Raw genomic sequence first — 16,941 nt, forward strand, 5'->3', positions numbered from 1 at the left:
ACACCATTGCTGTCTGCCATCATCCTATTTCTCCCTTCATTATTTGTGTGTGCCAGTTCTTTTGGCCCTTTGTCTGCCCATGCCTCCTCTTTCAGCTCACCGTTCCCCTGGGCTTCATATTTGTTCAAAGCTCTCCAATCCTGTGTTTGGCTTCATCTTTCACAGCCCTCTCTGCCACCCTCCCTGGTTTCCAAGTCCCTCTTCTACTTATAGCAATCTAATGATTAGTGCAGGACACAAGGGTTTTGCAGCTGCTGCTCCCAAGAGATGGCAGGAAGAAAAGAAAGATTTCCTTTTCCAAACCTGTTGGTCTTCCAGATGTGCAGAGTGTCAGGGTCTGTGATGCCTCTCTTCTCTGCCTGTTCCTCTAGGAAGTCAAAGAAATACTTCACAGCCACGGGTGGTTTATCGTCTCGGATACTGAGAATGGCTTTGAACAAGTCATCCAGGAACTTCTGGAGTGTCCCCTGCAGGACAAGGACACAGTGGACCCTGGGGAGAGCAGCAGCACCCAAGCCCAGGAGAACAGCAGAGGGGCTGGGACTGCTGCACACCAGGGGAAACCCTTTGCTGCCAGTTGGATAAGTCAGAAGAGAGAGGGGATGCCGAAGCAGGGAGGGAACAGTTTGTTTGTGGATAGTGATATGATAAATTTGCATTTAGGGTTAATTTCTTTTGGCATCGAGATTTTCTTTCTTACTGCTGGGATCTCACATCTGTGCTTGGTCTATACACCACAGACAGAGAAGACTAGAGACTGCTGGCCATCCCTGTGATCTTTGCTTCAGTGAGGCACCATGCTGGGATTAAAGATGGGCCAGATCTGACCTCAGATCACACAGATATTTCTCCTGCTCCCACAGCTGAGCCTCTCCATCTCCTGTCCCAGCAGCATCTCTTTCTGGGCAGATGGCCTCAGGTCTCAGCTATGCATCTCAAGCCCTGAGGCAGCCAGAATCCCTTTAGTCTGCACAGATGCCAGTCCATTGCAGGGAGGTCCTGTGGGGCATCACACAGCAGCAAGGATGCACTGGGAAGCTGGAGGGACACCGAGGAGCCCGACAGTCCCACTAAACATGCTCCAGCCATGCAGGAGAGGGGTCCCACTGCCTCTGGGGAGCAACCAGCCCTGCAGGGCTCCTTCCCTACAGACCACAGACAATCCCACCTGCCAAGAACGGGGGCGGCCCAGCTCCTACCTTGGTGGAGAGCAGCCGTGTCAGGTAGATCTCTGGAAGAACCTTCTTCCTATGGCTCTGTCTGTGGGACTTCTTATGTTCCACTGACTCGTCAGTTGGGAGAACCTGGTTCCAGATAAAGCACATGGTCAGAGCCCTCTTCCCTGAAAGCATCCCACTAAATTTTCCTTCCAGCATAGAATTTCAACCGTATATAAAATTCAATTAAAAAGCAGTTACTGCTTTATAAACACACCCTTATATGGCTTAAAAAAAGTAATCCATAATACTAATTTTTATGACATTTGTTTCTCCAGTGCTCTTTATTGCCTCTCTCACCCTAGATGAAGGAAATGAACCCATCCATTTTCCTCTGCATGCTGGCCTGTTTGCCCCCCTGGGCTGCACTGCACCTTGGGCTCCCAGCAGCAGTGCACATGGCTTCTGCAGAAACCAGCTTTGCTTGGATTTGGAAAAAGCACAGTATGTAGGAATGCTGGCTTTTTCAAAACAAAAATGAATATTCCACTGGTTAGGTCAGTGAATTATTCTCTATTATGAGAAAGCAAGCAACTGACATCCATCTTGGCATTGTTTCACATGTGAACAGTTGGCTTTCCATCCCTTCTCCCTCCTTGCTCTGCATATGTGTGTGTGCATGTGTGCTTCCACTTGAGCATGGAAATGCTTGCAGAGAAAAAAAAGCCTCAAACCAGGCTATAAAATATTGTTGTTGTCCATGACACCTTTTTTTCATAACAGCTTTTAGCAGCATTTAGCACTTGGCACTTCCAGCACGGTGCAGCAGCAGGAGCCCACGGGCCTGCTGAGCCCAGGAAGCAGGCAGGATGCCAGGAGCTCCCGGCAGGTGACAGCCGAGGTGTCAGGACGCCACCACCGACACTGTGCCACGCTCTGACCTCGCCCCTGAGCTCTCTGTGCTGCCAGCAGCTCCATCGGACACAGCAACTTCTCTGCCATCCCAGTAATTCTTTATCATGTCCCTCAGTCTATCTACAGATAAAGCTTATCTACAGATCACCTTTCTGCGCCTCTTTGAACCCTGCTGAAGAGAACTAATGAGGCCTGATGCAGCTTGTTCATCACATCTTGCACTACAGACCACAGAAATAATTTAAGTTAATATCAGCAGCCCCCACATGCAGCCATCATCCCTGCAGCCAGGAGAGGAATACTTACCAAGTGGAAGTACTTTTCAGTGTCCAAATCCTTCACTGTGAAAAAGAAGAGAGACACAGTGGCTCAGTCAGGGGGGCCCAAACTGAAATCCACCTACACTGGTGACCTCCATGTCAAGAGGCATCTGAACCCCAAGAATCCCAACACCAAGTTGGTGTTATCAACCACAAGTGATCTCACCGTTTCTCCTTGTTTTGCAGTTGTTTATGGCATTATCAGGCTTGTGACAAAGTCCCCTAGGAGATACTTTAAGGGGGACCTGAGGGATATTTTAAGAGAGACTCAAGAGGGCACGAGAGCAGGGTGAGCACAGGGCCACTCCTGCACTGTGAAGCCCTGCTGTGCCCTGCTGTGCCCCACACTCCCAGGATTATTCCGAGCCTCAGCACCAGGGCAGCTCCTTGCCACAGCAGACAAAGGACTCCTGGAGAGCCAGGCTCTCTGGAGGCAGCCTGGAAACAGGGTTTGAAATTCCTTGTTTAATGTGGATTTTTGTCTCACTTGTTCTGTTTTCATTCAGCACAGCCTGAAACCTAGAAATGCACTGGCAAAGGACTGAATATATATAACTGGGAGGGAGAGGACTTTTTCAACCAAGTGATTTCAGATTCTTCCTTTTTCTCACTCTGTCAGCACAGATTGGATGCCAGCTCCCAGTGAGGGTGTGAGATGGAAAGGTGCAAACACCTTGAGGGCTGGGAGAGCACCATGAGGCAGAGGGAGGAGATTGGATAGCACACGTTTAGAGCCACCGCATCCCCAGCACCCAGGAACGGGAGCTGGCAGTGTCTTCCACCATCCCCAGCCAGAGACCACCCTGACAATGCAAGCATTCCTGCCCAGTCATCAGCAGCAGGGAAGAGGAGTGAGATGTTACCTCTGCTCAGCGTGGTGTCCTTCTTGTCTGTCAAACTCATGGCCAGGGATGCCCCTTCAGGGATCTGTGCAGGAAGGGAAGAGCACACATTGATGATAGGGGCCTTATCAGTGCCTCCCTGGTCCTGTGGACATCCCAGGAGCTGGGGGATGCTGGTGCAATCATAGTTCTGCCACAAACATCCCCTGAACCTGCCCTGCTCTGCCCCTGTCCCTCATTGTGTGGAAAGGGAATTTTCAATACAATTACAAGACAGTGAGGTTCTCAAACCCGATGGGAATTGGGCAAATACATGTATCTAAGGTACATTTTTGGATTTCGACAGCAGGTAATTTGGAAAGGAAGGAGAGTTTGGCTGTGCAGGGGCTGGTTTGCCATTCCCCAGAGGGGAGAAGGGGTGGTGGCAGCCTGGGGCTGGCGCAGCCGCTGTGCTGGGGGCAGCGTGCCAGCGGCACGGCTGCTGCCCCGATAACCACGCCATCAGCACTCAGCTCCACTTCTGTTTTCCAGGCACGGCTACACACCAGGGAGGATTATGCTTCCAGGCATACCAGGGAATATGAAAATCGTTAAGTATTTCTGGTTTCATTTAATTTTAAACAGAAAAACAGTCAAGAAAACAATCTGATTCACCATGTTTCCTCATATTTTTGGCCTCACTTCCTCGATGGTATCCCTAGCCCCTGCTCTCAGGCAGTGACAGTTGTAGCTGCAATTTCAGCAGGAGTGCGGATCAAGAGCACAGTGATACTAATCAGCCAGGCTGGTGGCCCTTGGGAATAAGAGCTTTTTCCCCCCCTCTTTCTGTTGTCAGTAATAACTTGTTTTGCATGAAGAGTGTTAATTAGTTTCTGTGTGTTGCAATATTAACGAGATTCTCGCCAGGGCAGATGTCTATTCCCTGGAAGCTCTCACGGAGCTATGGCAACCTCTCTGCTTGTTCCTGATGAACCCGTTTTGGAGGGGAACCGCAGCTCGCCCTGGAGGCCAGGCAGGCCCCGGGGAGGCAGGGCTCCCCTGAGGGGTCTGGCTTTACCTTGTAATGTGCCAGCGTGTTGAGTTTCTTCCTGCCGTCCTCCACCACCGAGGTGTCATCGAGGTCCCGCAGGATGTAGCTGTCGGTGCTGGTGGCAAACCACTCTGAACACAGAGAGGGGAGAAGTGAGACCCCAGCCCGAAGGAGGCAGGGCACGGGGGTCTGGGACTGCATGGCTGCCCTGGTGTCTGTCCTCCTGTCCGTGCTGCTTCACCCACTGCTCTGACAGGCACCAACAGCTGCTGCACAACTACAGGTGCTTCATCTGTTTTTACAGAGCGGCTGGCGCCCTGCACCTGGTCCTTACCGAGGTCAACGTCTTCCACCCTTGGCCACTGCGAGTAGGGGACGTTCTTGCAGAAGGCCTCCAGAATTTTCTCCTTCACTTGACTCAGTGTGTCCGTGTCCATGGCTCTGACACTCAGGGAGTCCATCCCACAGCCTTGGAAGGAGACATTGAGGTTCTGCAGGGAGAGGCTGTGTTAGGAACAATCTACCTGGCTCTCCCAAGAATGCTTGGAACCTGTGGTGTCTGCACAGCTCTGGTTGGTGTGCCCTGGGCCCCATGCTGATGGAAATCAGGCTGAACTAATGTGGCCATTGATGCTTTACAGCATGAGAAGCACTGATGTATAGCCTCAGGGACTGAGGGCTCTGCTGACCAAGGTGGGAGAACTCAGGGAGCAACAGAGCAGCCCCCTCTTGTGTTGTCTTGGTAATGGGGTTTGACCACCACAGGCAAGAGGAAGGGCCAGCCCCCAGGACACCAGCCGTGTCCTCAGTTGCTTGGCTCCAACTGGTGATTAACAGGACCACCAAAGCTCATTGCTCAGCCTCTGCTTGATGCAACGGGATCCATGCTTAACCAGTGCTAAGCCTGCTGCAGGATGGGTTTGCTGCAGTGCAGGGAGCCCTTGAGAGCTCCTGGACAGCAAGACAGGCAGCTGTGAGGGCCTACAGGCTGCCACAGACACCTGCTCGGAGACCAGGGAGGCACAGCTACTGCCTCAGTTGCAGCCCAATGCTGCAGGGCAAGGAGAGCAACTCTTTCTATAAGAAACCCTCTCCTCTTTTTGTCTGGGTGGGTCCTCCTCTCAGCAGATGTGCAGACCTAAACGCTGGGAGCATGGCATCTCCCTCTCACCCCAGCTCTGGGGAAGCCCCAGCACATGGCTACTCACCCTCGGCTTTGCCTCTATGTTCTCCCTCAGCAGCCACTCCTCGTTGAGGGTGTACCTGGCCTTCCCTGTAATGGCATCGATGGAACCCTTGTTAATCTGTTGTTTGATGGCACAGATCAGCAGGAAGAAGGGCTCTCCAACTGTCTCCTGGGGAAAGGAAAGAAGACCAAGTCAGCAAACTGGACCTGGTCGTGACAGGTCCATCAGCAACACAGCAGGGACAGGCTCTGTGTGGACAGTGAAGGTGTCTCTGCATACCAGGGAGCAGGAACGAGTCCACCCCAGGTGCTGCAAACACCTGCTGGGTGCCACTGCCCGCCAGCTCCCACTTGCCTCTCTCTGAGGCTGCTCAGAAGTTTTCAGACTTGTGGCAACATGGCAGCGCAGATGGGGAAGAGGACACAACAGCCAACAACAGCCGCAGGCCGTTTTTGGGGATGCTGTAGCTGTCAGCATCAACACACCCCATCCAAGTTCTGCAGCAAGCACCGGAGCTGTGGAATGCCACCGAGGGCTGTGCCAGCCCGTGCTGTCTCAGGGGCAGAGCTGGGGTGCTGCTCAGAAGGCAGGGGCATATGCACGGCTGTGCTGAGCAGGGACATGCACACATAATACTCAGCAAAATGCAAATGTGCATTAATTTACATGTGAATTACACAGGAACAGGGAGAATCTAGCATACTGTGCTATAGAGATGCTTCCTGCAATCTGACAGGGTGCAGACTGTACAACATGCTGCACTCAGCAGGACAAGACAGGGTTGGTGTGCACAAAAATCCAAGAACAGAGATATTTGGGCACCCAGCTTTCTAATGAACATGTCAGGCAAACCCCTCATTGCACAGCCTGGCTTGAACTGAACTCCATGGGAGTCAGCCCACAGTCTGGGCCTGTGGCTCTGGGAGCCAGCGTTCATACTTCTCATACCACAGCAGAGCCCTCATCACAGCAAAACAGAGGATCAAGGTCAACAAGCTGTTCCCATGTGACAGCAGGCAAACACACCATTTAACTCTTTACATTCATCAAACCTAAGTTCATGGGAGAGAGGTGAACTGCGGCACTCCTGCAGCAAGAACGAAAAATATAACAGGGAGCATCTATTTCTGATGTGATTCAGCTACGCAGTTTAATGCCAAATTTCTGAGCCACTTCTGCCTGCCGCACTGATGTGCGAGGGAAACAAAGCTATTTTCTTAAGGAACTCTTCAGTGTTAGAGTACATCCCATTCTCCCTAACGCTCACGTTCAATTTTCTTCCAAAGAGGCAAGTGCAAATTCTGCACATTTATGCATTCTGAGCCTCCCCCCTGCACACACAGGCCTGCCATCTGAGAGCCTGCTCAAGACAACAGATACCCCACGGTTTTGATATTTCTCAGCTAGGAACTGCTAAATCCTGTTCAATCTGCTTCTTAATTAAAACTTGGTGATTCTTTTATTCTAATTGCCCTATAAAATTGCTAATTGCTAAAGCAATTAGTTCGATGTCAATTTGGATGCGCTGCATTTGGTGCGGTTGATGATAGGGTGATACAGCAGGGCTGTCAGTGGGCACACGCCGTCTGTGCCAGCAGGGCACTCACTTCCTTGTCAAGGGGAACTTCATGAATACTGGGAAGCTCTCTGGGTCTGCTGCAGGGGTTTAATGATTCCTGCAACGCTCCTGTGAGCAGGCAGCACAAAATGGGCTCAGAGCAGGGCTGTGGGTGCTGGAATGCAGGAAGGCATGGCTTTCAGAATGTAGAGGAAGGTGTGGAGTCAGGAAGTGGAGAAGCTGAGCATCACAAGGAGTGAAGAATGTGCAGAAGACAAAGAGTTCATTTTGGAGACAAAGGCAGAAGCAAGATATAACAAGGGGACAACACTGACATGGAGACCTCCTCGGGCTGCAGTACCACTGCCCTCATACTGCAAATTGCAGGCACCACTGGCTGGCCCTGCAGATGGGATCATCAGTCTCTGACACTGGCCATGCTACCAACAGGAACCCTGTTTGTGTCCCATGTGAGCAGGGACAAACCTGAGGCTAAACTCAAGGCTGGGCTCTGGAGCCTTCCCATCCCTGCCATGGGCAGCTCCAGCCATAGGGAGACTGCAGTCTCCAGAAACCTTAAAAAGGGCGAGTCCTGCTGATACGGGAGCTGTTATGGGTTGAAATGAGCACGGGCTGCGTGGGTCAGGCTGGCCCTGGGGCACCCTCCTGCTCACACGAGGCTGCCCTGGAAGCCGTGGGGCTGGGGGTCACTGCAGCCACTGCAGGGTGCACGGGCAGCACTGGCCCGGGCCAAATGTCCCCACAGGGGACACAGCTCCACTGCACACAGCGCTACACCGCTGAGATGCTATTTCAGTTTGGCTTTTTGGCTTTCAGGCTCAGGAACCGTGGGATGTTAGGGAAATCTGCAAAAGTGCTAATCAGACAGCAAATTTCAAAGCGGGAAAAGAAGGGCTGGCAGGCAGGGACTAGAGATAAAATGGCAAACTTGTGAAACCTCCAGCATTGTTCGGAAAACTCATCTGGAAAGGAATCAAAACTGTCTTTGGACTTGGCTAGTTAGGAGAAAGGAAGTTTAACCAGAAGAGATCAGTGCTGATTCAGGACAAAAAAATACTTAAAAAAACACAGTCTGGGGCCTTTTTTTCCTCCTATTGTGAATGTATTTTAATGAGACTTCATTTTCATTTTTGACTGAACTGTTATGGGCCCTTAAAGCCACCCAGGGCACTGAAATAACTGCAGTAATGGGAAGCACAGTTCAGGCTGGCAGGACTTGAACTGTTCCACGCACACGGAGCATGGGAGGGCTTCGGTTTTATATGCTTGGGAAAACAAAAAGGTTTAGAGCACAGACTGGATTCACATGCTGCTGCCCTATTAACACATCTCTGACAAGTTATTATAGATGTCCTCCCAGGAACACACTACAGCCATTTCCAAAATGTTTTGGTGAGCCTAGGGTAGGAACAGCACAGAAAACAGCTGCTTATCACAAGTGCCTGCTAAATTTGGGACAATTATCTGTTTGCATTCTGTGAAATGAAAAACCTCCATCCCACAAGCAAAATTTGGGTAAGCTTGGACCCAGACATAAAAGCCAAATTCCTACTTTTCCTTTAACTCCCCAACCCTGTTAGGAGCCAGGCACAATGGTACCATGGTAGCTCATGGAGAAGGCTTTCTTTTAAAGCTTTTTCCACCAAAACTGTAGCACAAAGTAGAGACGTGGACCATTTCATCTACGATTCTCATTCAGTTCTGCAGCCACAGAGTTCTGCATTGATTGTGCAAATGCTGCAAGTCTCCTCTGAGCCCCCGTGCCTCGCAGCAAGCCCCTGCCAGCCCATCCCAACCCCTCCCACACTGAGCCAGCCCTGCCAGTGGACTCCACCGCCTTCAGGTGCCCTCCACATGTGCAGGCACGAATGCCTGTGGCCAGCAGCTCTTTCCCAGCTGAAGACAGCTCCTTCAAATCATTTTCCCCCAAAACACAAATGGACGGGCTGTTAGGCAGAGCATTAATGCGAAACAAATGTTTTGAGCATGTAGCGTTGACTTACAAGGGAAAATACAAGCACTTGGAATTTTTCCACTGCACAACGGTGGGGACTTTCACAGCAGCTGTTTCAAATAGACATTGTGATTAATGGGGATAATTCAGGAATGAAAACCAGGCCCATCATCACATGTCTGACAGAGCAGAGCTACAGGCAGGCAAGCCTTCTTTTTAACCAAGAAATGCCTCTCTGAAGGCAGCAGAGTTTGATCCTTAGGAACACAAGGCACATGGGAAGCCTTTGGCTATCACTGCCATTTACATCACAGCCCTGAGCTGACACCAGCCGTGTGGAAGGAGGTGCTGTCTGTTCCACCACAGCAGCTCCATCCTCATTTGTGTGGTGGGGAAGATGTCAGCTCTGCTGATCTGGATCAAGCTCCTGTCCCTTTGCACAGCTGGGCTTGTGTCACCTGGGATAAACTTTCTCTCCAGACACTCCTGTCTGATCAATTATTTTCCCTTTTCGTATTTCAGGAGCAGCTCAGTGTCCCCTCTGATCCCACCCTCACTGTGGAGCGTGTGAGATATCAGAGTCTCCTGGAAATCAACTTGATTGTGCATTTGCTTTCAGAGACGGGAAGGAGGCTGCAGCAGCGCTCTGCAGTGCCATGGCTTCAGGCTGGACATGGGAGCCCCGGAGGGGACTGCCAACACAGTGTGTAGCCTTAGCCCCTGCCAAGAACCTGCTGCAGGTGGATGAAAATGCACATTCAGCCAGCAGCCCAGCAGCTCTGCAAAGGACCCGGTCACCTCACAGGACCTCACAGCCCTGCTCCCACCACACCCTGTTCTCATCCTCGCTCTGTGGGCTGGGGGAAGCCAGCTCACAGCTCACAGCCCACAGCCCACAGCAGCACTGCCCAGCTCTGGGGACGGCCACAGCCCCCCGGGCATGGCCACAGCCCCCCGGCCCCAGCCCAGCCTGCATGTGGAGCTCTTCTCCATTAGTGAGCCATGTAATGTGCTCAAGCCTTCAGGCCCACGTGATAAGGCTCCACTTTCCTCTTTTTCTTTTTTCCCTGAGAAAGCCTTCTTGCACAATGTCCATTTTTAGCACAAGCTGGAGCTGGATCAGATGCCTCACATGTGGTCTCCCCTCCCCAAAAGGGAAAATCAGCACTTTTTTTTCTCCAGGGCTAACTACAGGAACAAAATCTGCAGATTAAAAAAAAATTTACTAATTTTCTCTTTTCTATCCTTACAGGGTGGGTAGCTGGGCTACACTGGCACAGTCATCCTCATCCACTCCTGTAACTCTTCTTTTATTAGACTGGCTAACTGTGTCAGCTAGAATGAAAGATTATGAACTACAAAACCACTGGCTTTAGGACAAAAAGTGATCATCTGGGATAAGAAGACATCACAATATGTATGCAGACAATACAGAACTGCTTCTGTGGATGCAGACAACACTTTGGGAAAAGAGATTTTTTTTCAAAGGCTTTTTCAAGGCTCTTCCCGTGGGCATAATGGGGTATCCTCCAATTAACTGCTGTGGAATCAATTAAGTTATTGCTCAATTCTTCTGGGGAATTCCAAACAGAACTGGCAAATGTTGGAGATAAAGCACTGAGCAGATGGACTGCTGATGGCTCTGAGATGCCAAACATTTTCCTGCTCATTACCGAGAGAAGACCTCAGCCTTCTGGGACAGACACCCCAGCTCTCCTGCTCAGATCTGTGCAGAACCACGAGGATGCCTCTGCATCAGAGGCCCCACACACCAGTGGGCACTGACACAGAGCAGCCCCTGCCGTGGTGCCCTCGGCCCTTCTGAGCCTCCTGAGGCAGACACACTGACTGGCCACAGAAACAGCACCAAACCACGTGGGCCCCAAAACCTCCAGCCACTCTGCTTATTTTTCAGTCCTCTATGGCTCTTCTCAAGCACAGTGAAAATGCTGATCCATGCTCTGGCTACCATGAAGACTAAGCTCACCAAAATCCTGGGCAGAACTGGAGAAACAACTGAACTTCAGGTTGCTTTCCTACACATGAATCATTCAATTTGCCAAGTGTTAGTGACCATTTGAGTGGCACTGCTAGCAAGTGTCAGGGCCTACGCTACCCCCTGCATCCCTCCTCCCTGCTCCCACCACAGCAGGACTGGTTCTCTTACTCTGAGATAGCTGTACATGCAGATGGACATCCAGTTGGTGAGCATCTTCTCCACCACAGATTCTGTCCTCCTCAGCATAAGCTTGGGGTTTTTGGAAGCTGAAGCATCTATTAGATCCACCAAGAGGTCCTTCATGATGCTGGTGTAATATTCCAGTTTCCCATGCAGTGCAATAGTAAGCAGGGAGGCCAGGTTACACCTGAAACACAGAATGATACAGGACTCAAGCCCCAATGAGACTGAAGCGCTGACCGGCACTAAAATACCCAACACACAAAGGCAGTCTTTCAGACAATATTCATGATCCTTCTTAATGGTATTAGAAGTTCCAACCCTCATTCAGTGCTGCAGGACCTCAGGTCAGCTTGCACACTTCAGGGTTCATAGCCACCCATCTCTAGCAGAAATGTGTAGGCAAGTGTGACTCAACCATCCACTGAAACACACAGTCCCAGACAAGTCTTTGGTTCTGAAGCCTGTACCTGTCTCTGACAGCAAAGTCCTTCTGTTGCTCGAGAGCATGGACAAATATGATGAGAAAGTGCTTGTTGTTGAGTAAGGTGGAGAACAGAGAAATTCCTTCTTCCATGTTGGGTCTGCAGTTCTCAGGGACCTGAACAAAAATTTAGAAGGCAGACTAAGAAAGCCCTGCTTGTTGTTTTCCTCCACATTTTATCCCTCCTGACGGCAGGGACAGCCCTACTGAGCACAGAGACATTACGTAGAAGAGCCCTTCTTCCCTCTACCTGACACAGCCAGCAGCTTTGCTGGCAAGGAACACCAGCTGCGTCAGTGGCAGTGGCCATTCCTTTCTGTTCAGCACTCCTGAGGATACCTGGAGCACTGGGGCCAGTTTGGGGCTCCCCACTACGAGACAGATGGAGCAAGTGTGGCTGAGGGCTAGCAAAACAATTAGTGGCTGTACAAGGAGAGGTGAAGAGGGCTGGGTTTGGTCAGCTTTCAGAAGTTCTAGGGAAACCTTACTGCAGCCGCAGGGTTACAGAGCCAGGAAGGATCCCAGGCCAATGCTTCTCCATGCAAGAGCAGATTCACAGATCTGCCTTCTTCAGCCAGCCAAAGCTGATCCAGTGCTGGTCTGTGTTCATGGTTAGCCATACACAAAAGTGTTGGTTCTGTTTGTGGGTTACTCACCTTCCACTCCCCCACCAGGAGTGGATGTGTTTCCTGCACCTGGGAGCCCACCTGCGAGCTGAGCTGCTGGGATGGCAGGATGTAGCACTCCTCGTAGAGAGAGGAACACTGGAACCAAGCACAGCGTTAGGGGAGGGCACCTGTGGGCTGTGCACCTCAGGGGAATAAGATGGGGAGACATGTCACTGGGACTAAAGCCACCCATTCCAAAGACATGCACGGGGCTGGCTTATGGAGCCTTGAAACACTTTGCAAGAGCCTCCTGAATGAGCAAACACCACAAGGATAGGGGGAGGCAGACGTCTGCTCAGATGCAAGGCTGCGAGGGCAAGGAGACTGCAAATAGAGTAATGTGACAGCTAGAAAACTCCCAGAAGAGAAAGCTTTACAGAAGACTATATCAAAATAGAGGAGTTCTGGGTGTTTCAACATATGTAACTTTTAAAACAGATGGGATAAATGTTTAAATATCTAGCACTTATATACAAGCCTGAATCTTAAAGCCTCTAGTGTGCAGAGATATGGAGACTGGGTAGCTGAAAAACCTGAGTAATAGCTACTAATGAAACACTCTGCAGTCATAAATCATCATCTCAGTCCTCAGCACTGACACACAAGTGCCTCGGGGGTGAAATACAGCCGCAGTGAAGGGCACACAGCCACAGGCGGAGCAGCCGGGGACTGAGCGGCGGCACCAGCACGTCTGCTGCAGGACCCAGGCACACAGACTGGGACATCTCACTGGAGCACCACGCACACAACCTTGGACAGGCAGGAAGGGTGAGACAGAGACATCCAAAGAACTCCCGAGGACTGGCTGAGCTGCTGGGAACGCTTGGGGGCACCCTGCATGGGACAAAAAGCCCCTCTCCTGATTGCCAATTCACCCCTCAGCCACCCTTCAGCCTCTGCTGAATGGAGTGGGGTGACACTGGAGCCCTCGGGAGGAGACTCCAGCACTGTAATTGTGTGAGAGCTCTTTCACAGGAGGTGTGCAATGGCCCCAAACAGGAAGCCAGAGCAACTCCTGGGACAGCTGCCTCCAGCTTCTGTCATGTGCGAGCAAGCCTGATCTTGTGTGACACCCCAGGAGGTGCGGCTCCACTTTTGATGGTAATTAAGGTTGAAATATGTGACAAGTAAATACATAACAGTGGAATGATTTTGTGACACTGTAAAGGCCCTGTAGCAGAGCCCTAAACTGGGTGGGACATATCTGGGAGCAATGAGGTGCCCGTGACACGCGCTGTCTCCTTACTTTGGGGAAGAACGTCCTGGTGACAAAGTGCTTGTACTCCAGGAAGGGGATCCCCTGGCTGCGGTTTAGCTCCTTGGTCAAGTCTGTCATGTCTGTCTGCAGCTCTGCAAAACCTTGTACAAAGAGACCCACAGATGGTGAGAGCCCAGTCCTTCATCAGCCGAGAGAGGCTGGCACTGGAAAGCAGAGCACATCCCATCTCTGCCCCTGCCATGCCGTGCCCTTGCGGGGGCTGAAGCCGTTTGCTCTGAGCAGCACATTCCCATCGGGGTTTAACCATCAGCCTGTACACCTTGCCCCAGCTTGACAGAACATTCTCTGCCCCAGGAGCCCCAGTGCCCTCAGCACAGGATGTCAGCCTGTGGCATGATCATGGACTGTGGGGTGGCGGGTGCCAACACCTGGAACACTTCTGCCATTGCTCTACGAGGAGCATGCTGCAGTTTCTGTTGCGCCCAAGAGGAAAGCACACTGAAGGTTAGTGTGACCTTCAAGCAACCGTCTGGCACAGCCAAGGGCCATCAACCCAGGGCAGAGAACCTGGTGGCACTGGAGATCAGTGGCTTGTCCAAGCCAGGCAGCAGGACAGTAGCAGGGCCACGCTTCCAGCCACTGAGCCTCATTCCCAAACCCTGTAAAAACTCACAGGCGATCACAGAAATTCTCCTACAAATAGTTCTACAAACTTCTACAGAGCACAAGGTGAATTGCTTCAAGCCTGCTAACCTGACATCTTGCTCCTAGCCATGGTTCCTCGGCACCCAGACAGTGACTTACCTTTGCGGATTTCCTCGCGGATCTGCGACTCCATCTCCTCCATCTGGAGCAGGGTTTTCTGCCAGTAGCGCTCAGCTCTGCGGCTCTTTGTGCAGAACACAAAGAGAGCTGGAAACGAGGAAGAGAATAAGCCTTTTGGACCTGGGCTTAGGAGCAGCTGCAACTGGGATCAGAGCAGTTCTGTCTGACACAAGTGCAGAAAGCTAAGCCCAGAGTTGGCTTCACACCTACCACCAGACTGGTATCTGCTCAGGCAGTTGTCAATTATTTGTAAATAAGTAGAACCAGCTGGAATTTAATGATCATGCTGTAACTGTCATCTTCAATTTAGGTCTGGGCTGTCGGTATTCAGCTTAACTGTGTATTAATGTGTTCCAGCTGATTAATGAATACAGAATTGAGGACGTTTGCCACCTGTATTACAGTGTTCATATCTGACAGTCTTCTCATGCCTCCAGAAATATGTTTCTAATGATGGGTGATACAGCTAGTAAATAGGGTGCATTAGAGCCTCTGTTAAAAAGAAATTAAATCCTTACTCTAAAGCCTCATCTGCTGTGAACTGGCAGGTTTCTTGCTGCACAGTCATTCTGGGCATGTGATGAGCAGGGACCCTAGCCCAAGGACAAAGGTGTGCAGCACAGCTTCCAGCCAGGTACGTACACTCATGTGCCTGCTTCAGATTTGCAGCTAAGGATGCTGGCTCTGCTCTTCCTACTCGGCCAGACACCTGCCACTGCTTGCTCCTGATGACAGGATCTTGGCCTAAGAGCAGCTTTAGAATGGTCTGGGACAATCATGCCTGTGACCAAGATCAGTTTCTCACATCCTTCTTTCTTTTGTATTATAGTAACTACTGAGTATTTGGGGGAAAGGGTAAGTTTATAAATATCACAGGTTGAAGTCACAGAGTTGAGCTGTGGTTTCAGCCAGGAAAAGCTCTGTGCTGCAGGGAGCTGTGGTCCTGGCACAAGCTGTGTGCCATACCTGCTGCACCCAGACTAGCTTCAGGTACTGCACAACTGCAGCACTCAGAGTTCACACCTCCACATGCACAGAGAAAAACCTTGCCACAGCCTGGAAACACCTCGTTCTTTCCCTTACCTACAACAGAGAGGACCAGCAGGATGCTGCAGATAACGATGGAGACAATGATGGCGGTTTCTCCTCCCCCAAGGTGCAGCATGGCAATTGTGTAGTTAAACTTTCCGACTTGGATCTGAGGAAGGAGAAGGAGGCAGGAAAAGCAGGAGCTGAGCAGCAGGTTGCCACAGGCTGGGAGCAGGGAGGGACACAGGGCAGCACTCAGCAGACCCTCACTCTGAGCGAGAGCCAGGCTGTGCCCCTCACTGCCAGACCCTGGGCACTCTCCAGGGAGCCCAGCTCCCTCCCATGCTCTGGGCGTGCCAAGGCCACACCAGCAGGCTGTGATGCTGCAGTGGTGCCAGCCCAGCGCCAGCACGGGGCTTTGGTGGCAGAACTGCAGGTCCCATGGCCCCACTGCACCTGCCCCAGGAGAGACAGCCCTTTTCTGGAGAGCCCCTGGCACTGCACAAGGCTGCCTGTGCTGCTCGTACTAGAAAATCACTACCACTGATCATCAGCTTCTTTATGGCTCTGAACAGCCCTTGGAGCCCTGCTGCACTCGCCTTTCTCCTCCCAAATCAGAACAGCTGCCACCCAGAAGAAGTAGGGTTAAGCAACTTTAAAGTCCTTGAAATACAAATAAACTAATGGAATAAAAATAAACGAGACCATAGACAAGTAATGATCTTGTGGCTAAAGCAGTGAAAGGGGTGTCAGAAGGTGCTGGCTCTGCTCCCAGCCTGTACTTCTTGTGACAACAAGCACAAACCACTGGAGCTCAGTCCTTGGGTCTCCTGATCTCCAGAAGGGAAGAGGCCAGCACACATCACAGGCTGGCAAGTTACTGGGTGCCGTTTACAAACAGCTCTTTGGGCCCTTGGGATGAAAGGATTCCACAGCATCATCTGATAAGGAAAACTCATGACCACACAAGGCTTTCGCTTCTGGAAATGTGAGTTTCACTTCTCCCAAGGAACGAGAAGTGAGAGAAACTTGAGAAAAAAACCTTGAAATTAGGTAGGAAAGAGCTCCAATATACTATTATTTTAATTAATCACTTGATTAATCAAAATTAATCTTGATTTCCTGTGTCATGGAATGCCTCTGGGGAAGGTGCCCACTGGGGTGAAATTCCAGCAGCTCTCAGCCACTGGACCAAAGCTGTCCCACAAGCAGGATCTTCCCACCACCTGCACCACCAGACACACAGCTCCATCCTGAGGGAAATCCGGCCCTAGCTCTGGGAGCATGGGTGAGGGCATGGCTGCTGCCAGGGGAAGGCTCCAGGCACTGAGAGCTTTGGTCTCTACCCTGGCACATTGTCCAAGAGCCATGGTGCTGGCCAGGGACAGGAGCCACAGCACTGCAAGAGCACCCGGGCAGGTTTACGCAGCAGCCTCACAGCCACATGCCCAGCCTCAGGATCTCCACTTTTTCCCTCTGAAATGCTGCAATGAGGTAGCTCCTTAAGGTGTTTTGAGTCTTTCTTCCCTCACCAGCTCAGCCTTTTGCATTTT

General features: G+C 51.2%; 1 protein-coding gene across 1 annotated transcript in view; it reads right to left on the reverse strand.

Moving 5' to 3' along the window:
• PLXND1 (plexin D1) overlaps positions 1-16,941 on the reverse strand; it is a 66,289-nt gene that overhangs the window by 6,761 nt on the left and 42,587 nt on the right. The window contains exons 20-32 of the mRNA XM_063165087.1: positions 15,443-15,557; positions 14,339-14,446; positions 13,562-13,674; positions 12,304-12,411; positions 11,634-11,764; positions 11,152-11,350; positions 5,473-5,619; positions 4,599-4,755; positions 4,292-4,395; positions 3,256-3,319; positions 2,379-2,413; positions 1,200-1,304; positions 304-467 (exon numbers count right to left, since the gene is read on the reverse strand). Coding sequence (XP_063021157.1) covers positions 304-467; positions 1,200-1,304; positions 2,379-2,413; positions 3,256-3,319; positions 4,292-4,395; positions 4,599-4,755; positions 5,473-5,619; positions 11,152-11,350; positions 11,634-11,764; positions 12,304-12,411; positions 13,562-13,674; positions 14,339-14,446; positions 15,443-15,557 — 1,550 coding nt within the window. The remainder of the gene's footprint in view (positions 1-303; positions 468-1,199; positions 1,305-2,378; positions 2,414-3,255; positions 3,320-4,291; positions 4,396-4,598; positions 4,756-5,472; positions 5,620-11,151; positions 11,351-11,633; positions 11,765-12,303; positions 12,412-13,561; positions 13,675-14,338; positions 14,447-15,442; positions 15,558-16,941) is intronic.

The sequence above is a fragment of the Melospiza melodia genome, chromosome 10 (assembly GCF_035770615.1).
Source record: "Melospiza melodia melodia isolate bMelMel2 chromosome 10, bMelMel2.pri, whole genome shotgun sequence".
Lineage (NCBI taxonomy): Eukaryota > Metazoa > Chordata > Aves > Passeriformes > Passerellidae > Melospiza > Melospiza melodia.